Below are 19,564 nucleotides of genomic sequence, written 5' to 3'. Positions count from 1 at the left end.
AGTGCCCAGCCCCACTTACCCGCAAAGGTGCTGAAAGATGGCTTTGTCAGGCTGCTCCCTGCCGCTACAGGCCAGCAGGGAGAAGGGGACCGGAGGGAAGCGGCAGCCCGGGGTGGGGGGCGCCGTGAAGACGGGAGAATCTGGACGGGGGCATCTCCCACGGGTTCTGGGCAGGGGAAAAATGAATAGGACAGCAGGCAGGGGTGGACGGGGGATGGGATGTTTCACACCTAGCTAGCAGGAGCAGATGGGGCCGGGGTTAAACACCACAAGAAATTGACTTGCACTGCCACGAGGAGCCCGGGATTTAGCAAGCTGTGCCCGGCTCTCCCTTTCCTGAGTCCACAATAGGATGTGACGGTCAGCAATACGGAGTGGGTTTCACTTGGGTCTGTAGCTAGTCAGGGACCTGAGATACGAGTCTGCAGTGTAAACAGAGCCATACAAGCCTGCTCAAGTTGTGATTCCCCAGTCCTTTCCCAAGCCCTGCCCTCAGGCACATTTTGAAATAACTATGGTGTTTGCCGGGGGAGAAACGTGAGAAATAGAGCCGGAGTGCTGTAAAAGATGTAAATGTTTCGGTGCTGAGAGCAGCTCTGAGTGTCCAGAGCACAGCCTCGGTGGGGGGATGGAGAGACCACGAGAAGGAACTTCTCTGTTGTTCTTGATCTTGGATCTGAGGAAAAATCCTATAGCTGATTCACTAAAGGGAGCCCACAGCATGTGATCTATCAGGTGGTGGTCGTGGGGTGGCAGGGGACAGGACAGAGAGCAATGAGGAGGAGGTAGGAAAAAGGGCTTGGAACTGACAGTTGTGGCCATGTCATCTCTGTGTCAGGCACCATGGCTCCCTTGATGCTGGGAAGCCATTTCACGAACAGAAGAGGGAAGGGGGCAAATATCCCCTGGCCAGAAGGTGGGCAAGGGAGCAGAAGAGTCAGGTCAGTCCCAGAAACCACTGACATGATTACACATACAGTTGTCATAGCTGGGAATCTGCACTGTGAGAGGATGTGACTGCCTAGAAGCAAATGTCACCCAGGTCTGATGCAACAACTGAGAAAAAAATCTGATCGTTTTAACATAAAAATTAGTCATAGATTGAGTCAGGTTTTCAGAGGGCTGATCTCTGCCCTCTGGAGCTTAAGCTTTAGGTACAACTGATAGCATTGTGAATTCCAACAGTAAAAGAGCTATGAGAAGGGAGATGAAGGCAAGGAGAAAGGGATACCGAGGAAACAGACTGATCCATCTTCTTTCATCCTGAAGCATGAATACTCTGATTTTGTGTTTTGAAATGCCTGGACCCAGGATCAGGTAGCAGCGGAGCAAAAATGAGAGAAACAAAGATAAGGGAGAAGAACGAGAGGGCTGGTAGGTAGGAAATTGCCAGGAGAACACAGCTACTTGGTGTATGGCAAGAGAGACCTACAGGGTATGATCAAAAGTCCACAGACTCAAAGAAGCAGCAGCATAAACAGGATGTGAGAGGATGTGCCTGAGGGAAGGAAAGGACTCCAGTGTATAGGATCCCTTACCTCTTATCATCAGACTTGGCCAGAAATGTACTTGTGCTGAAACATTTCATAACCCAGAGTTTAGGTGATTATCCAAATCTGGGGAAAAAAAAAAAAAAAAAAAAAAAAAAAAAGTTGGTTTCTGGATTGAATTTGAGATCACCAAGAGGTGAGAGAGAGGGTGAATTCACTGCTAGAGAGGGTGAATTCACTGACAGAGCCTACGGCTGCTTTCTTGACGTCCCTCTCTACCCTCCGCTCAGGTTTTTGCTCTGGCCCTTTCCATTCCCTTCCGTGCAGCAGGGCCAGGAGCACACGCTGCCATTCCCCATGATGCTGGAAGGAGATCGCTGCCTTATCCCGAGGTCCTGGCTCGAGAATCCCTCCCCAGGCAGCAGCCCCCACAAGTCCTGTGTCCCTCTGAACCAATGCAAAACTTCACTGCCTGCCCAAAACAACGCAGACGTGCGGGACTCAGCCCTCCTCCTCCTCTCCTGTGGCCCCTGCGACAAGTGAGGGGCGATCCTTCAGCCTCGGGGTCCCCAGAGTGGGCAGCTGGTGCTTGTCCTGGCTCCCTCCTCAGGGGAAGAGGCGTCAGTGCCCCACTTGTCCGGTCCTGCTGCCCGTACTAGACAGGACGCAGCTCCACCCCAAAGTCTGCCCGGCGGCTGTGGCCCTTGCCCCAGCTCAGGTGGCCGGGACGCCCGCGGCGCTCCCCGGAGCCCCGGGGGCACCCGCCGGGCTTCGCCTGGGGCCGTCCGGAGGCGTCGGGGCCTGTCCTCTCGCCGCCGCCAGGGGGCGCTGTGTCCCGCGGGCAGCGCGGTGCCTGGCCAGGGGGCGCTCCCGCCCGGCGGCCCGGGGGAGGGGCGGGGCGGGGCGGGTCCGGTCCCCGCGGTGCGGCCGCTGCCGGAAGCGCTGGAGGCGCGGAGGAGGGCGGCTTTGCCTGGGGCTGATGGAGGGCCAGGAGCGGTGATGAATATTCACGCCGTAGCGCCCGGCAGGGCGGGGTCTCGCCTCGCGTCGCCCGGGAGGGTGCGGCCGAGCGCTGATGGCGGGAGGCAGCGCCGGGGCGGGGGGCATTGGGACCGGGGGCCGGTGAGGAGGGGCCGGGCCGCGAGTGCGTGAAGGGCGAGCTTGGGAGTGCCTGCGCGGCGGGGGTTCCGCGGGTAAGTGGGCACCCCGGGAGCTCATTGTCGGCCCCCGCCTTTTCCTCCGTTGCAGGCCGGGCCCCCGGCTAGACGGGCTGTTCCTGCGGCGCTTCCTGCGGCTCCTGTCCGTCCTCTTCCCCCGGTGGGCCTCCCCGGGCGCCCTGATGTTCCTGACGCTGCTCTGTGTCGCCTTGCTGGGTGAGCCTGGGGAGGGGGCCTGCACCCCGCGTCTGCTCCCCGAGCCCTGTGCCCTGCTGGTGCCGCCCCTCATTCCTTTCCCGTTCTTGCCTCTTCCCTCCAGAGCAGCTGGTGATTTACCAGGTCGGCGTCATCCCCAGCCAGTATTACAAGGTTCTGGGGAGCAAGGACTTCTCGGGGTTCAAAGCAGTGACTGCTGTTTCACTTACTCTGATCGTTGTGAACTCCATGGTAAGAGAGGTTCCCCACATCTTGGGAGGGGAAGGCTGTCCATGGCTCCTGGAATGACCCTTGTGACGGAGAATCTAGGTCTGCCCTTACCCTGTTAGGTGGTGGGATGGATCACTAATATGAACTGGTTTTATTTAATTTTGGGAAATGCTTGTTAGTTTCACTCATCTCTTCCTATCTGTTTCCTTGCCCTCACTCTAGCTAAAAAGTTTCGACCAGTTTATCTGCAACATGATGTACGTGAGCTGGAGGAAATCCCTCACCGAATACCTCCACAGCTGCTACTTCCAGGGTCAGGTCTACTACAGCCTCCACGTGCTGCGTGAGGACATCGATAACCCGTAGGCTGCCTGCAGCTTCTCTCTGCCTCTTGCTTGGATTCTTGTGGGCTGCTCCATGCTTTTGCTGGCTTCTCTCTGTCTCTGGGTAGGGGCTTGACCCTAGAAGCTTTTGCAGTCTAGACCCAAATACCCTTATCTGCCTTGCACCTAAGGCAGGCCTTATTGCTGGGAACTCCCAGGACATGATGGTTTTGGGGGCAAGATGTTTCTGTTGCGAGGAAAATGGAGGCCTAGCAGAACAGGGATCTAGTGCTGCTGTAAAACATGTAGCAAACTCGATCATTGAAGCTCGGTCTGACATTGCAAAGGGCTTGGGCTAGAGCCAGAGAGCATTGACTCTTTTTGTTTTCTTGGACCCAATGAGTTAGGATGGTTCCTGTTGATCTGGTTGAAGTTCAGCCACCAGAGTCCTCAGCTAAACATAGTTTAATTTATCTGTCTTATTTGGTTTCTTAGTAATTTTGATAATCCATGGCACCCACATTCAGGAAGGGCTTTGTTTTGCACTGTATGAAGGCTGCATTTCCCCTTTCCAGTTCCTGGGAAGGGAATTTCAAGGGCAACTTGAAATATCAGTATTGCAAGCTGTCATATTTAAACACTTTGAAGAGTTAAAGATCCTACAGCAACATCGCATCAGAGATACATGGTGATTTTTTTTTTTTACATCCAGAGTTTAAAAAAGTTAATATTAAATACTTGCTGAAAAACTACAGACCAGGAGAATTTCCATATTGTGTGGCTTTAAAAAGGCTCTTCTCCCCTGGAGGGGGCACCCCTGGTCTAGTCACTGCCCTGGTGCCATCTCCCCACACTGATGGCACCAGAGAAGACCAAGCTCCGTGTTCTTATGAGGAATAGCTGTCTTGCAGGGACTCCTAACTTGGTAATGGTGGTGTCTGAAACAGCCTCTCTGCTTCTACTGTCTGGTGTTCCTAGCTGCCTGTCCTTGTCCCTTTGCTGCACAGTGTGGTCTGTGTGGCTGCTCAGGGAATACACACTGGTATTTCCTTTTTTTTTTTTTTTTTTTTTTTTTTGTCTGTATCATTTTTCAGCCAGATGAGTTCTCTGTCTGGATGCTTCTGCTGGCCCAGTACTAGGAGACATCCCAAGTAAGAGCAAGCAGCTGTAAACAAAGGGAGCAGCAAACAAGGAGAGGGCTTAGCTTGGGTCACACTGCCCTACTGCTAAACATGAAGTGACAGTTTTGTGATGCTGATGTGCTTTCCAGCTGCTGTCAGGGTTACTCCCACCCTCATTAAAAGTTCAGTGCTGATAGTGTTTTGCAGTGGTATGGAGGTGCAAGGAGAAGTTAAAAAGCCATGTATGTCACCAGGGCATGCAGTGCTTCTACACTGGCCATGGCCAGAAACTCCTACACGCCTGTCTTTTACTTTGAGGGGGTGGGGGAGAAGGAGAGAGGCCCCTCACCACATGACCATCTTGCTCAGGTTTATTTTTAACTAAGGAATGTGTTCACATTTTGCAGAGAAATGCATGAGATAACGGGGTCAGTCTGCCCTGACTGAGACAGCTCTCCTGACATTAGCAGAGCAAATATGTAGCATTGCTGCAGAGTATTTTTCATTTCATACCACCTTGTTTCTGCTCAAACATCTAAACTTACTGTTTAGTGCCTTTCTTGGTTCCACTACAAAAATGCTTTTCATCTTCAAATTGCTTGAAGAGAATCTTTCCCCACACCAGGTACTTAGAGGATGAACTAGTGACCTTCCAGTCTCTAGATGATTCCAAACTGAATGTTAAGATTCATGGTGTCATCTGTCTACAGGAGTGAAGAGGGGGTTCTGAGTGGCATACAAATATTTGTGGCTTCTATCAGAGCATTTGAGTTGATGTTTGTGTTTTATCATTTCATGTTGCTTAATAGATCATAAAAAGCAATATTCTGCCAAGAGTCTATAGTACAACTTAAGTTACAACTTTATGAGAACAATTACATTCTGAGAACAGGAATAATGATGACTTCAAGGTCAGTCAGGGTAAGAATTGCCCCAAAATTAAATCCCTTGCTGATGCAGCACTGCAAAAGAGTTGAATGTCTTTGTGGTTGTATCCACACTGATGGCTAAGCAGGAGTCCATCCTTGCTCTTCATTCTGAGCTCCAGCATTCACAGTCTTGTGCTTAGTGCCTCAGACTGAAGCCCTCGTCCACATGCTTTGGACAGATGAGGTGCCAAGGGAGTAAATATGCTTAAATCTTTTCTAGTTACTCTTAAGTGCAGCCCTTGCTCAGCAGTGAGATGAGTAGAACTTGAGGAACAAGCAGGAACTTGCCTGCTGCTGATGGGGCGAAGAGTCTTAGTGTGCTGCTGCCTTCTCTGCAGCACAGAGGGATGTGGGATAGAGGTGGGTGGGAGCACTTTCTTCCTTGCAGCAAAGGAAGCAGAGGGCACTCCATGTAGTGGGGAGGGACCCAGATATTGTGTAAGGGTGGCTTTGATGGAAGAATTTCCAAAAATCCAACAGCTGGTGAAGGCCTAGCCTGGGCCCTAGCCAGTCCTTGTAGCACTGGTGCCTGACACACAGCACCAGCACTGAAGTCTGGAGTGAGATTCAGTAGTTTTTTGATAGTACAGGGGTGGGTCTAGGAGAGGAGCAAAGGACAGGGATGCAGAGATCTTTACCATGGAGCTGGACAATATTGTTGAAAGTGAAACAAAGGGCTTATACAAGCACCAGGGTGAAAGTAATAGCAGAAGCTGTATTTCCAGGGTGCCAGGAAGGCCCTTGGGTGAGTCCTGCTGGCCCATGGAAATTGTCTCTTATAATAGAAGGGGAGTCACAGCTGCAAGTTCCTCCCAGGCAGGGTTGTTCACCTGCACCCTGTCCTATGTTCAGGCAGTGAAGCATCCTGACCTGTGTTCTGTTAGGGAGTCTTGGTCTTACCAGTGTCAGTGGCTCTTTGTGTTGAGCAGGGACCAGCGCATCAGCCAGGATGTGGAGAGGTTCTGCAGGCAGCTCAGCTCCATGGCCAGCAAGCTCATCATCTCACCCTTCACACTGGCCTACTACACATACCAGTGCTTCCACAGGTAAGGACTCACTGTAGTCCTGCTTGCATGCCTCTCTCCCATGCTTTTCTTTTTTGAGCCTAGCACACACATTACAGCTCCTCAAATGGACACTTGTACACGTTGGGTGAGTGGTTCTCTAAACTTCAAAGGGATTTCTTGCCTTGGAGGTGCTCGACTGTGCAGTGCTGGCCCCCAAACCTCTGTGAAAGCCATGAGACATTACAGTTGAGGGCTCTGACTGTTGGAGCCCAAGGGTGCTGAGATGTCTTTTCATTTGGATTATTAGCTGACCTCTCTTTCTCCTCTGTAGCACAGGTTGGCTAGGCCCAGTGAGCATCTTCGGATATTTTGTCATTGGGACAGTTGTCAACAAGGTATTGATGAACCCAATCGTGTCTAAGCTTGTGCACCAGGAAAAACTGGAGGGGGATTTCAGGTGAGTCCCAGCAGGGCAGCATTTTCACTGCCTCTTGGCAGCTCCTACAAGAGCTGCATTTTTGTCCCTATTCAGTACTACATACACAGCTACTTCTCTTGTCCTTGACTCCCCACACTCAGACAAACCCGCCTGCACAATGCTGCCCCAGAGTCTGTGTGCTGAGCTTCTGTCACCCCTTTCAATAACCTGTGTCATGGCAAGCAGTCCCCTTGGTTCAGTCTTCTGATTCAGTCCTCAGGCTGTTTGGTTGCTCATAGCTCTTGCTGGTGGCTCTGCTGAGACATTGGATGTGTTGAAGAAAACTGCACATGGAACTTCCTGGAATGCAGACGCAAGTTCAGTGAACTGCATCTGTTGACAGAAATTGAGGTTTCTGCTTCACCACCACCTTCACAAAGGGCCCAAAACAGCACAGTCCTTCCATGTGCTCTCTAACTCATCTCCTCCCCTTCTCCTTCAGTGTTGTCTGGGTGTGTGTCAGGGGCTTTGCAGTTTTCCCTGGGGCTCAGGGTATAGAGGGACAGCAGCAGAAGCTGGTGTGGCACATCAAGCTGGGACCAGGGCAGCTGGTTGTGATTCTGTATGGTGATGCTGGGCTAGCAAATGGGAGGCAGAAGGGCTGAGAAGGTGGGCACAGAGAACAGGTTACCAAACAAATGCACCACTGAACTTGCCCAAAAGTACATCCTCTTTTGCTAAGCCTTGCTCTCTGGTGCCTTTTTTTACCTCGTGAGTGTTTCTGTGAAGAGATCTCAGATCAGTGCTGTGACAGATGCAGGACAAGTTTCCTCTAGTAGGGATATTGGCCACATAATTCTCTGGGCATTTGTGCACAATCCTGAAGGTGGTTTTTTTTGGGTTGTCCAGGTTCAAGCACATGCAGATTCGTGTCAATGCGGAACCAGCTGCTTTCTACAGGTTAGTAGTGTTCATTTCTTTATGTTCTCATAAGGATCATTTCACCTTTTGGGATTACTGTTTTCATTTATCCCAGAGGAGTCCAAGTCTGTTGCTGCAGCTGGAATTTTCTGCTCCCTCCATTCTACTATGGCATCATGCAGCCCTAAGGCTCTGTTCTCCTTTTCATTCTGCACATCATCTGCAGAAATATCCAACAGCTGGAGACAACTGTGTTTTTCTGTCTCCCATCTAACATGCCCAGAGGCCTGATACAGATTTGGTGCTGGCTTAGAGATCATCACTGATGCTTTTCCAGGTCCTTACCTGAAAGTTTACTCAAGGTCTCATTGTATCTCATCAGAATGTTTCCTTGGGAACTTGTTGCAGGTAGCTTCTCACCCCATCGTTGCTAACTTATGTGTCTTGTGTGGGTATGCTTGGAGCTTTTAAGGTGTTTCACAGAAATGGCTAGAACCCAGGAGAAAAGGCCATGATTTTATTGTGGCTTGTGTTGGGGTGTCTGGTTGGTGGCAGGAGTTTACTGCTCTTCTCTTGTCACGTGACAGCCTTTGCCCTGTGTGTTGTGAAATTATACTTCCTCCAGAAACTTAAGCAAACAGCAGCTGTCCTGTCTCTGCTCTTCTGTGTCTGTGATATATATTTGACTCCTTCATGCTGTAATGAGCGAGCATTTCAAGTGTTGTGGTGCTATCCCCAAACCGCTTTGATTCAAAATCAGTGATTCCATAAAGATTAATACTGACAGGCAGGAAACTCTGATTTAAATAACTGAAATCAATCTCGGTTTGCATTGACAACTCGAGTTATTTCTTTGTGTACTGATCATTTCTTTCTGGTTGACAATATTTTTTCTTAGTGGAGAAGATACTCTGATGACATGCCCTTATTTAAGCTGCAGTACTTTTCCTCACAAATTGGAAGTTTTTCATTCTAGTACTAAGTAGAAAATGGAAAGTGAATTACTATACCAAAGGACAGAATGTCTTACTTCAGTGTAGTTCATTCAATAGAAAAGCTTCGCTTTTGGGGAAACTAGAATGTAATTGAACTGCACAGAACCAGGCATTCTTGTGGTATGAATCTTAATTAAAAATACAGGAATTTCCTAGAATGCTGTAAGAGGAGAAGCATATGGCCAATGGCTGGTTTTGATTGCAAGACATCTCTAGCTTGTAGAATCTTTTAGATCTTGTCCTCTTTCACCTGTGTAACCATTGTTTTGGTAGAGAGAAGCTAGAAGCAAAACCTGAGCACTGTCACATGTTCACTTTTTGGTTTCTAGGCCTTTGGCAAACTTGCTTTAAAAGTGAACTGAATGGGAGAAAAAGCTGAACCCAGTACAGTAATCTCTGCATTTGCAAAAGAAATAATAGTTCTGGTTTCTGGTCCCTCCCTCATCTTTAACTCCTTGTGTCCAAGGCTTTGTCCTCTCTGAATATTCAGCAGCAAAGACTGCAGCTCATTAGTTACCCAAGATGGGTTGCAGTACAGTAATGCCAAACTGAATTCTAAGCAGATGGATTTTTGAGAAAGAAAATTTATTTTTCTAAAAACCATGAATCTTTAGAACTGAGACTCTTAAAAAAATCTTACTATATGTTTTTTTAATGCAGCTCCTGGCCCTGTCTGTTTGGGCCCTAATAACTGCCCCATTTCAGGCACAGTGGGGTGTGGGTTTGTGATGGGCACAAGCATGTGTTGGGTGGCAGGGGCAAGAGCTGCTGCAGCAGGTGGAAGTCTGGAGCGAGATGTGGAGCTCTCTCTGCATTTTGCCTCCTGAGGGCAGCCCAGCCCTTGGAGGAGCAGGAGCTGGTGGTGTTTGGTAGCTGAGATGTGCCTCCTTGCTCCTGGCTCAGCCTGGCCCTGGGAGCATCACTGATAGTTGAGGTGATGGGCAACCCCCCATGTCTGCAGAGATACTTGTGGGAAAGGGAGAGCTGTGGAGCTGAGGTCACCTGCATTGGGGGCTGCAGTGCTTGGGGCTTGTCCTTGTTCTGTTCCTCCAGGGTGAGTAATGGGAAGAGGTGGACTGCAGCCACTGGCCATGCAAGGCAGTGTTGGCTTGCTGTCACCTCCTGGACTCACCTCTGCCTTCTCCTTTCTGGGTCCAGCTATGTAGGAGTGCCATCCCATTTCCCAGCCAGGCTTTGCCGGGAAAGTGTGTCTGACCTTAGATGTGCATGGCTGCAGCTTGGGGCCTCGCTGGTCTCTGGCCTTGCCTCATCTCTTCCTCCAGGCAACAGCAGTAGCTGTTGGGTTCTGGAGAGATTTGGAGGGCTGCTTGTTTCAGCCAGAGTTTCTTGGTGAAACTCTTCAAGAAAGCACGTCTGGCTGTTCAGTTCCTGCTTGAGCTTGTTGCTTAGAGGCTAAAGTGCCAGACCCTTTCCAAAGCCTCTGCTTTGACCTCATTATGGTGCTCCCAGGATGTCTGTGGCATGTTACGATCTTATTTTACAGGGCCGGGCGAGTGGAGCACATGCGCACAGACCGGAGGCTGCAGAGTCTGCTGCAGACACAGAGAGAGCTGATAGGCAAGGAGCTGTGGCTACACAGTGAGTGGGGAGTTTTGGGGACTAAGTGAGGTGTGTGGTAGCTCCATTTTGGTGGCCCACAGGTTGGGGAGCCCTACTGCTAGAGCAGCAGTGCTGTGTTTTTTTCTCCCACCTCTTGCTAGCTTTTGGAAGCCCTGAGGGTATGAACAGAGTCCTGCAGTTCTCCTGCAGTCCCATACAGGAATCCATTATGAAAAAGCCTCAGAGAGCAAAGTTGTGGAGGACTTGGCTAAGTCAGAGAATGCAAGCCCCAAAAGGGGAATCTGCAGAAATCTGTGGTTTTTGTGGGATAGGTGTTTGGGGGCCAGGAAGCGCTTGAGCTTTGGGTCAAGAGAAGGCTCTGTATATGTGATTGAGAACTGTGGAAAATTCTTTCCTCTAGAGCCTGTTGCTTGAACATAGCTGTGCCCTGAAAATCTCCCTTCTGTTGTCACCAAGTCCAGGTTTGGGTGTTAAATAAATGACTAATATCAAGATAGCTTTTCCTCATCTCTCCAACATAGTGAGCTTCTGAGTAAGGGAGGGAGGACCCTCAATGCAGGTGTCTCTGTGAAAGTGTGGAGTCTTAAGTCTCTCTACCTGTTCTACGCTTCAAGAAAGACTCCACTGCCAACCATCTTGCCCCTTTTTGCCCTCCCTTCTGTTTCTTGTGTGCCAGCCAGGCCCCTGAAGAATAGAAATGAGCAGTCAAATTGGCTTTTGTTTCATGCTGTTTCTTGAGTTGTGTGTATGGATGGTGTTTCTCTGCTCAGGAGCCTGCTCCAAAGGACTCTTTGCTTGGCAAATGGATTTTGACCCCAGTGCTTGTATTGTCCTGCAAAATGTATTCTGCCCTAGTGCATCATGAAAAGCTGAGGCAAGACCATGGGTCTTCCTCTAAAGAGGCTTATGTGCTGCACTTGTCCCATGGCTGGGACAGAGGTTCCCACTCTAACTCACTGTCTTCTCTCTATGTGCTTCTGCCCAGTTGGGATCAACACCTTTGACTACCTGGGCAGCATCCTGAGCTACGTGGTCATTGCTATTCCCATCTTTTCTGGGGTCTACAGCGGCCTGAGTCCAACAGAGCTCAGTGCACTTGTCAGCAAGGTGAGCTACATGTGATCTCCCAGACCCCATTGTGGAGTGTGAGTGGGCTCTGAGGATGGAGGATTCATGTGGGACTGGTGGCAGATAATTTGCAGTAATTGACTTTCAGGTTAGACTGTTCCTAGCCACAGTGGCATGGAAATGGGAGTTGAGAGCCACCTGGTATATGATTAACCTGGGGATGAGAGCTGTGAAGGGCACTTTTACCTAAGTGTTTCCTAACCCAGACCTCTGTGTCTAAATAAAACAGGAGGTCAGAAAGCCTCTGACTCTCCATAGCATGCATGGGGATTTGGTCCACTCACTGCTGTATGTCTAGGTTATGCCCTGCCTGCTGTGAGCCTGGCCACCTGTGAGGCTGAGCTGGTTTGTTTGCCTTCCTCACCTGACTTGTAACCAGTTACTCAATTGATAGAGAATGCAGAACTAAAAATAGCTATGTGGGCACTGCAGGCTGAGGCACCCTGCTCTGAGCCATGTATGGTGTTGGCACAGGGCTGGTGGCATGGGTCTGCGTGACTTGGATGGGATGAGTGTGCTGGGCACACCAGCAGGTGCTCTGCAAACACCATCTCTGGGTGGCAGGAGATGTGTCCACCTGGCAAAAACTGCTGTACTCAGCAGGGAAGTCCTGCTCTGTGTGAAAATGATTATCTCCTTCATTCCCACTATGTTGGGTGAATTTTCTGCTCTTTCATCTTGCTGGGACTGCTGATGTGGAAAACTGTCTGGACTCCTTGGCTGCCTCTCTTCAGCCATGGAAGAAGGGGCAGTGTGCCAGCTCAGTGGTGACCTTTGCTCTGCCATGTGATTTCCCCCCAGAATGCCTTTGTTTCCATCTACCTCATCAGCTGCTTCAGCCAGCTCATAGATCTCTCCAGCACTGTCACTGATGTAGCTGGCTACACACACAGGTGAGTTTCTCTGAGGGCAGGTCTCTGCAGGAGAGGGAAGGGTGGGACCAGACTGCCAGGTTTATGTTAAATACGTAAGAAACACAGTTGCTTGTGAGCAAGCACAGACAAGGATGGATGTGAAGAGGCTGCTAGAGTTGTTCCTGGCATTCATGCAGTGTCTTGTTTGACCAGGATTGGTGAACTGCAAGAGACCCTGCTGAGCCTTGGCAGAAAAAAAAATAACTACTCAGAAGCCAAAACCAGCTGGGATTCAGATGGGTGAGTCTTCCCTCAGCAACTGGCTGGCAGCTTAAATGCCAGAGGGTGGGGATGATAAGGGGTGGAGGTAGCCCTTGGTGTCACAGCCTGTTGCATGCAGTTGGTTGGAGCAGGTAGTGCTCACTGTCATCTGTTATTCCTGGGATGTGTGGGGCAGAACAGCTGTCACAGAGGCACAGGAGCTCGAAGGTGCCTGATCATTGTCAGTCTCAGCGAGATGGCTTACACGCGGATCTCTTCTCCTTTGTCTTGGTGGTAATCCAGCAGCCATTCTGGGGAGGAACCAGTGCCAAGGGACACAGGCTTCCTTCTGGAACAAGTGACACTCTCAGTGCCATCCTCTGGCAAGCTGCTTATCAAGGACCTGAGCCTCAGGATCTCCCAAGGAAACAGTGTGTTGATTGTGGGCAACACTGGCACAGGGAAGACGTCTCTCTTGAGGGTCCTTGGGGGACTCTGGGAGAGCACAAGAGGTAAAGACTTCTGCTTGCTACAGCCTTCTCTTTCCCATCCTGGGCTGCTCTGAGTTTGGAAGATGGCAGTGTGCAGTTGTGAAGCCAGTGCCACCTTGTTATAAGTGAATGTGTCACTGATGCATTGGAGCCACACATCTCTCTATTTCACAGAATCATAGAATGTTTAGGTTGGAAGAGACCTCCAGGGTCATCCAGTCCAACCTTTGACTAACACCACAGTCAACTACTAAACCATGTCCTTAAGGACCAGGTCTAAATGTCTTTTAAATGCTTTTAGGGATGGTGACTCCACCACAGGCCGTTCCAATGCTTGACAACCCTCTCAGTGAAAAAATATTTCCTAACATCTAGCCCAAACCTCCCCTGGTGCAGCTTCCATCCATTCCGTCTGGTCCTTTCACAGTTTACTAAGGAGAAGAGGCTGTTTCCCTCCTCGCTCCAACCTCCCTTCAGGTAGTTGAATAGTTCTGTAAGGTCTCCTCTCATCCTCCTCTTCTCCAGACGAAACAGCTCCGGCTCGCTCAGCCACTCCTCACAGGACTTGTTCTCCAGGCCCTTAATGAGCTTTATTGCCCTTCTCTGGACATGCTCCAGCACTTCTGTGTCCCTCTTACAGTGAGGTGCCCAGAACTGAACACAGTACTCATGATGTGGTGTCACCAGAGCTGAGTACAGAGGGATGATCACCTCCCTATTCCTGCTGGCTACTGAGTTCCTAATACAAGCCAGGATGCCATTGGCCTTTTTGGCCACCTGCACACACTGCTGACTCATTTTAAGTTGACTGTCAACCAATACCCTCTGGTCCCTTTCCAACTTACAGCTCTCTAACCACACTTCCCGAAGTCTGTAGCTTACTACAGGGTTGTTCTGACCTAGTTGTAAGATCTGGCATTTGGCCTTGTTAGATCTCATACAATTAACCTTGTCCCATTGGTCCAACCTGTTTAAGTCCCGCTGTAAGGATTCCCTACCCTCCAGCAGATCAACACAGCCACCATTCTTTTGTCATCTGCAAATTTACTGAGGGTGCACTCAATCCCCTCATCCAAATCATTAATGAAGATATTAAAGAAAAGAGGCCCCAGTACTGAACCCTAGTCACCAGCCAGATTTAGTTCCATTCACAACTACTCTTTCAGCATGACCATCCAGTCAATTTTTTATTCAGTGCAGGGTATATTTATCCAAGCCAAGTGCCATAAGTTTCTGAAAAAGAATGCTGTGTCTCAGTGCTCATTGCATTGCCCTGTGTTGTAAATCCACCTTTTCTGGGATTTGTTGGTTACTTCGCAGGGCAGGACTGCACAGGGGGGTGGTAGGGAGCTGCTGGCTGGTGCTGCAGGCTTGGCATGAATGTGTCTCTGTGCAGGGAGCATCAAGATGCTGACCTGCTTTGGCCCACGGGGCGTGGTGTTCCTGCCGCAGCGACCCTTCTTCACCGATGGAAGCCTGCGGGAGCAGGTGAGCCCGGGGGCTGGCTCTCCTCCCTCCTGTGATCCTGCCCTGGGAACCTCTGTGCTACAGGAAGGAGGGAGGATGCCTGTGGCTGATCCTTGCCTTGTGCCTGAGTTCATGACACTGCTGTTGCATCTGTGATGGTCAGTGTTCAGCTCCCTGTGACATGGCTTCTTTTGGTCTGTTAAACAGGTGATATATCCCCTGAAGGAGATCTACCCAGTTTCAGGTATGTGCAAATTCCTCAGAGCAATTAGCTAGCCCTGTGGTGTCGGCTCCCTGTCATGTGTATCCACTGCAACTTCTACCCTACCATGCCTGACAAGAGCACTCATCCATTTCCCTTTTTTTGCCGTCTTGCTTTCCCTGGAAGATTTACCTTACTAAGGTCAGTCTCTGCATTCCCTCCCTTTTGGGGAGAATATATTCTCTTAATGCAGTGAGGACAGGCTGGCTGTGCTCTGCATATTGTACTAGACACATATTGTGGCACCTTGCTGCTTTCTAAACTTGCTGTTGGGATGCATCTGTCTGGTACAACCTGCCTTTGGGCACTCCATGTTTGCCTTTTCATTTTCCATCCACCTCCATTTTTCACTGATCCTCTTTTTAAATGATATCCCAGGACTTTGCATGCTGTTGAGATCAGACTATGTGGATCCTTTCTCTGCCCTTCCCTCTTTCCAAGACAGACTACATGTGATCTGTTGCAGCTTTCAAATGTCCAGGTTTAAGTTTCTGATTGAAGCAGTGCTATGTGCTGCTTTCAAACACTTGGAAGTCACAGTCTTGCAGAGAGCAACTGCAGCCATCAGATACTGTTGTGACTCTCCAGCAGCTTCAGAGAGGTCCATGGCAGATGCACAGCCCTTCTGCTCAGCTCCTATAGCTGCTGACTACCAGCTCAAGTGTATGCTCTGCTCCACAGCTAGTTTGCCCTGCAATTTTTCCACTCCAATGTAGGATCCTCTTCCTGGCTGTTACCCAAGCCCTGATCCCATGACTCCCCTACCTGCAGTATGCAGTAGGCAGTCAGTCATAGGCCAGTGGCTAGTGGGCAGGGCCTTGGCAACTGAAGCTTGGATCCTTGGGTTCTGGTTGTGTCTGTCAGTGCCCATGGACCGAACCAAGCCTCAGGTGTATCTGTGGAGCCTAGCTACCTCCTGGCATGCTGCTTGCTCGAATGCATGGTTAATGCTTTTAAGAAAAATCAGTCTTTGGGAGCTCTGTGTCAGAGCTCAGGAACTCATACAGCAAAACCGTCAAGTCAACTACGCTGGACCTTAGGAGATCTTCCAGTCCTTCCCTCCTGTCTCACCAACTCCTTGCACCTGTGGCCTCGCCACCCCCTGCCTCTTTATATTCTTTACTGCTTTCTCCCCTAGGGTCTGCAGATGATGAGAGAATTGTGCGATTCCTGGAGCTGGCTGGACTGGTGAGTCCCCACTACTGCTGCTGCCTTCTTTCCTGGTGCCACCAGTGGGGAAAGGGGAGATGAGGCTCTGTAGCAGCACAGTGTGATCTTGTGCTGGACGTGTGAAGGGACATTGCAGCAGAGACAGGACTGTCTATGAGACAGGCAGAGTAGTAGGGATGGGGCAACTGCAGCCCAAGCGACAAAAAAGAGTAGCAGGAGGGGGGTGGTTATGCTCAGGGCTGTTGTCTGACAGGGGTGGGGATGTGTTCACAAGTCTGCTGTGTTCTCTGCAGACTGATTTGCTGGCGAGGGCTGGAGGACTGGATGAACAGGTGGACTGGAACTGGTAAAGGAGCTTGCTGTCTGTGAATTTGTATGATTTTTTCTGGGTGGGCAAAGTATAACTGGATGCCACCAGCTTATTGCTGGGAAAACTGGCTCTCAACTGGCAGGTGGTGCTTGTTCAGAACCTGGGAGAGCCGGCAGCTCTGCTCACAATGCTCTGATTTTTACAAGGAAACTGTGTATACAGGGGGACTTCAAGTGTATGAGTCAAACACTTTGAAACATGAAAAATAAACGATGAGATAAAGGCGAATCAAATAAAAAAACACGAGAAATGAAAAATTAAACGTATTATGAACAGCTTGTTCAAGGTCGCAGTCCTGAATATCACTTTTAAAAACTGTATTTTGATGGTATTTAATTTCATTTGTTTAACATTACTTATAGGAAGTACCTCACATTTGACTGAGTCACCTTTATCTAATTCTCGTGTTACAAATTATGTTACTCATGCACTTGAATTCCCCTTTATACACATATTTCCTTGCAAAATCAGAGCCCTGTGAGCAAAGCCAGCTGCTCCCCCAGGTTCTGTTCATGACGCTGAATGAGTATCACCTGGTGGTCTGCTGCCAGTTTTCCCAGAAGTGAGTTAGTGGTGTAGAAGTGTTCAGTGTCTGAAAGGCGGTTGCTGGTTGTCCTATACCTCTCTGCACAGAAAACTCTTCTAAGCAAATGCACATTACTGCTGGACTTACGAATATCTGTGTCCAGTTGTGTCCTGTGGGAGGTGGCCAGTATACAGGGGTGAAGTCTTTATGCCCCAGACATCAGTGAAGACATCACCAGCTGTGCTGTTCTGCAGGCTCATCCAGTTGGGGGGGGACGGGGCACAGGGGACACACAGGGACACTTGCTTGCTGATGTTTCTGATACTCAGCAGCCATAACCTCTACAGCAAATGAGCTCTTTTTTTGAGGGAGATTTTGAATCTCGACCCTGCTGCAGGTATGATATCCTGTCCCCAGGGGAGATGCAGAGGCTCTCATTTGCACGGCTCTTCTACCTCCAGCCAAAATATGCAGGTAAGTGAGTGACTGAAACTACATGGAGGGGGTGGGAGAAAGGAAGGGCTCTTTGGTATAAAGAGAAACTAGTACAAAGACAGCTCATGAGAACCCCTCTTTGCTAGGAATTGGCTTTGTATTGGCTATTTTAGCAGTGTATCACACAGGGCATTCAGGGGTGAAAACATTTCAGTATCTGTGGAGGGTAGTAAGTCAACATGCTGTGTATAAGATTCTCTTCCTAGGTGATGGCATCTGAAAGAGCCCCCTTTCATCATGCTTACCAGTTGCCATGTAAAGAAGTATGTGTGCTAGGGAGCATGCCATCAGCTGCCATAGCTGAAGCTTTTGAACCTCTCTAGGGTTGTGGAAGCAATGTGGGAAATTTAGATATAAGGTGGCAAAGGAAAATAAAGAGCAGCAAGAGGAAGGGTCCTGAGAGACCACAGAAGCAGCTCTTCTTAGCAGAAGGGGCTAATACCTTTGCATATCTAGACTGCTGGGAGCTGGCATGGGACTGTTGGAGGACTTGTCATGAGTGCCAGGGTGGGTGAACAAAGCCAGTGTCAGTACCAAGTAGCCACATGTAAATACCTCTTTTCTCCTGAAGCTGCTGCATAGCTTGGTGTTGTCTGGGCAGACGGAACCAGTGGATCACAAACTAAAAGCTGTAAAGATTATGTAAAACAAATTGAATTTATCTGCTCCAGGTCTGTGATATTTACCCTTCAGTGCTAAAAAAGTGCCTTAGGCCATTCTGGCTGCTCCAGGTGGGGTCAAAGGGATGCAAAGGCTGCTGCTCAGCCTGGCGCTGTGGCACACAGCCTGCCTTGGGAAGGTTGTGTTTTGGCTTTCATAATGGTGGGGACAAGGCAGTGTCTTCTAGCTGTTGAGGGGGAGGAATGGGGTAAACAGTGCTGTTTGAGTAGATTTGAGGGCTTGTGGGTAAGGGCAAAGGTAGCTTTCCCAGTTTGCTGACAGCAGCTGTGCCAGAGGAAAATCAGAGTCCATAGGCTTCTCCTCACTTGTCTTCTGGAGATGCTTTTGGTCAGCTCCCGTTAATATCTGAAATGTTCTCAGCAGTTGCTGCTCTTTTGCCAAGGGGGAGATGTCTGGTCAGGAGAGAATTTGTGGCTTATGACTTTTCTCTCAGTGCTAGATGAAGCTACCAGTGCCCTGACAGAAGAGGTGGAGCATGACCTGTACCGTGTGTGCCTTCAGCTGGGCATGACACTGATCAGCGTGGGACACAGGGCCACCCTGGAAAAGGTGAGAGGGAAAGACAGCATGCCATGCTTCCCTAGTGGTGGCAAGAGAGAGGAGGTAGACAAGGGTGTCCCTGCCAAGCAAAAGGGAGTCTGTAGGGCCTCACTGTGAGAGAACATGCCCTTGTAGAGACATCCCTCAATCAATGTGTTATTGAATTACAGTTCCACAGCTGGATTTTGAAACTTCATGGGGAGGGAAGATGGGAGCTCACTCGCTGTGAGAAGATGAAGCGGCTCCCAGCTGGGGAAGGTTGCTGAAAAACACGGCCTTATCTAGCCAGCCACAGAACCTGCACATGCATGGGAGAGCTCTGAATGGCAGTCATGAAGCTGCCAAGGCAGCAGCTATCAACAGGATTCATCCAATGTCAGACCAGTTCCAGATTTTGCTGATGGACATAAAGCCAGACTAAGCTATGCCATCCATCTCTAAAGATCACGAGATGATCTTTAAGGTCTCTTTCAACCCAAACCATGCTGTGATTCTCCTATCCCCCTTCTCCTGCCTCTCACAGGGAAAGGGGGTAGGCTTCTAAGCTGCCAAAGGTGCTGCCTCAAGGGGCTTGCAGAAGAAACCTCCACTTGCTCAGAATGCAGTTGTGTGAAGCTGGAATGCAGCCTCCTGTTCTGCTCTCTGTGCCTTGCTGGACCTCTGTTTCTGATACACAGCTCTGCAGAGAAGACTTCTGTACCTGTGGCTCTATCGAGAGTTGTGCTCCTCAGAACGAGCCAAGTGTTGCACTGTAAGGGGTGGAGAATGCTGGCACAGAGAAGGGACATGTTTCTGATCTCCTTATGATGCAGGGTTACATGTCAAAGGAACATTTTTGTATTAAAATCTGGGGCCTATTTTCCAACAATATCTATGGAGAAGAGGCAGTATTTGTTAACCAGACTGTTGTATCTTTTCCTTCTGGGGCTTGCTTTGGTAAGGATGCTTGTA

General features: G+C 49.6%; 1 protein-coding gene across 7 annotated transcripts; it reads left to right on the top strand.

The window, feature by feature from the left end:
* Window positions 1-2,405: 2,405 nt before the first annotated feature.
* ABCD4 (ATP binding cassette subfamily D member 4) lies at window positions 2,406-19,516 on the top strand. 7 transcript variants are annotated; one of them, XM_030451580.1, is made up of 19 exons: window positions 2,406-2,486; window positions 2,739-2,863; window positions 2,967-3,094; window positions 3,296-3,435; window positions 6,376-6,492; window positions 6,785-6,910; window positions 7,781-7,831; window positions 10,292-10,386; window positions 11,354-11,475; window positions 12,298-12,389; window positions 12,564-12,650; window positions 12,915-13,123; window positions 14,499-14,590; window positions 14,777-14,813; window positions 15,970-16,019; window positions 16,295-16,347; window positions 17,295-17,371; window positions 18,507-18,622; window positions 18,784-19,516. In XM_030451580.1, exons 1-19 carry the CDS (start codon window positions 2,470-2,472, stop codon window positions 18,877-18,879), a joined length of 1,830 nt encoding a protein of 609 aa, XP_030307440.1. In that variant the 5' UTR covers window positions 2,406-2,469; the 3' UTR covers window positions 18,880-19,516. The 7 variants fall into 7 exon arrangements, with proteins under 7 accessions (XP_030307440.1, XP_030307442.1, XP_030307443.1 ...); XM_030451583.1 differs by having other exon boundaries at window positions 2,433-2,549; window positions 2,972-3,094; XM_030451579.1 differs by lacking the exon at window positions 2,406-2,486 and adding an exon at window positions 2,536-2,612 and having other exon boundaries at window positions 12,918-13,123.
* Window positions 19,517-19,564: the final 48 nt, after the last annotated feature.

This window comes from Calypte anna, chromosome 5A, assembly GCF_003957555.1.
Source record: "Calypte anna isolate BGI_N300 chromosome 5A, bCalAnn1_v1.p, whole genome shotgun sequence".
Taxonomy (NCBI): domain Eukaryota; kingdom Metazoa; phylum Chordata; class Aves; order Apodiformes; family Trochilidae; genus Calypte; species Calypte anna.
This window is presented reverse-complemented; position numbering and strand designations above follow the sequence as displayed.

Excerpts from the sequence above, each read along its gene's own strand:
- ABCD4 (XM_030451578.1), top strand. The coding sequence starts at position 2,566 with ATGGCGGGAGGCAGCGCCGGGGCGGGGGGCATTGGGACCGGGGGCCG. Across the intron at positions 13,124-14,498 it reads ACTCTGGGAGAGCACAAGAG|GGAGCATCAAGATGCTGACC; the intron begins GTAAAGACTTCT and ends GTCTCTGTGCAG. Across the intron at positions 14,591-14,776 it reads ATGGAAGCCTGCGGGAGCAG|GTGATATATCCCCTGAAGGA; the intron begins GTGAGCCCGGGG and ends TCTGTTAAACAG.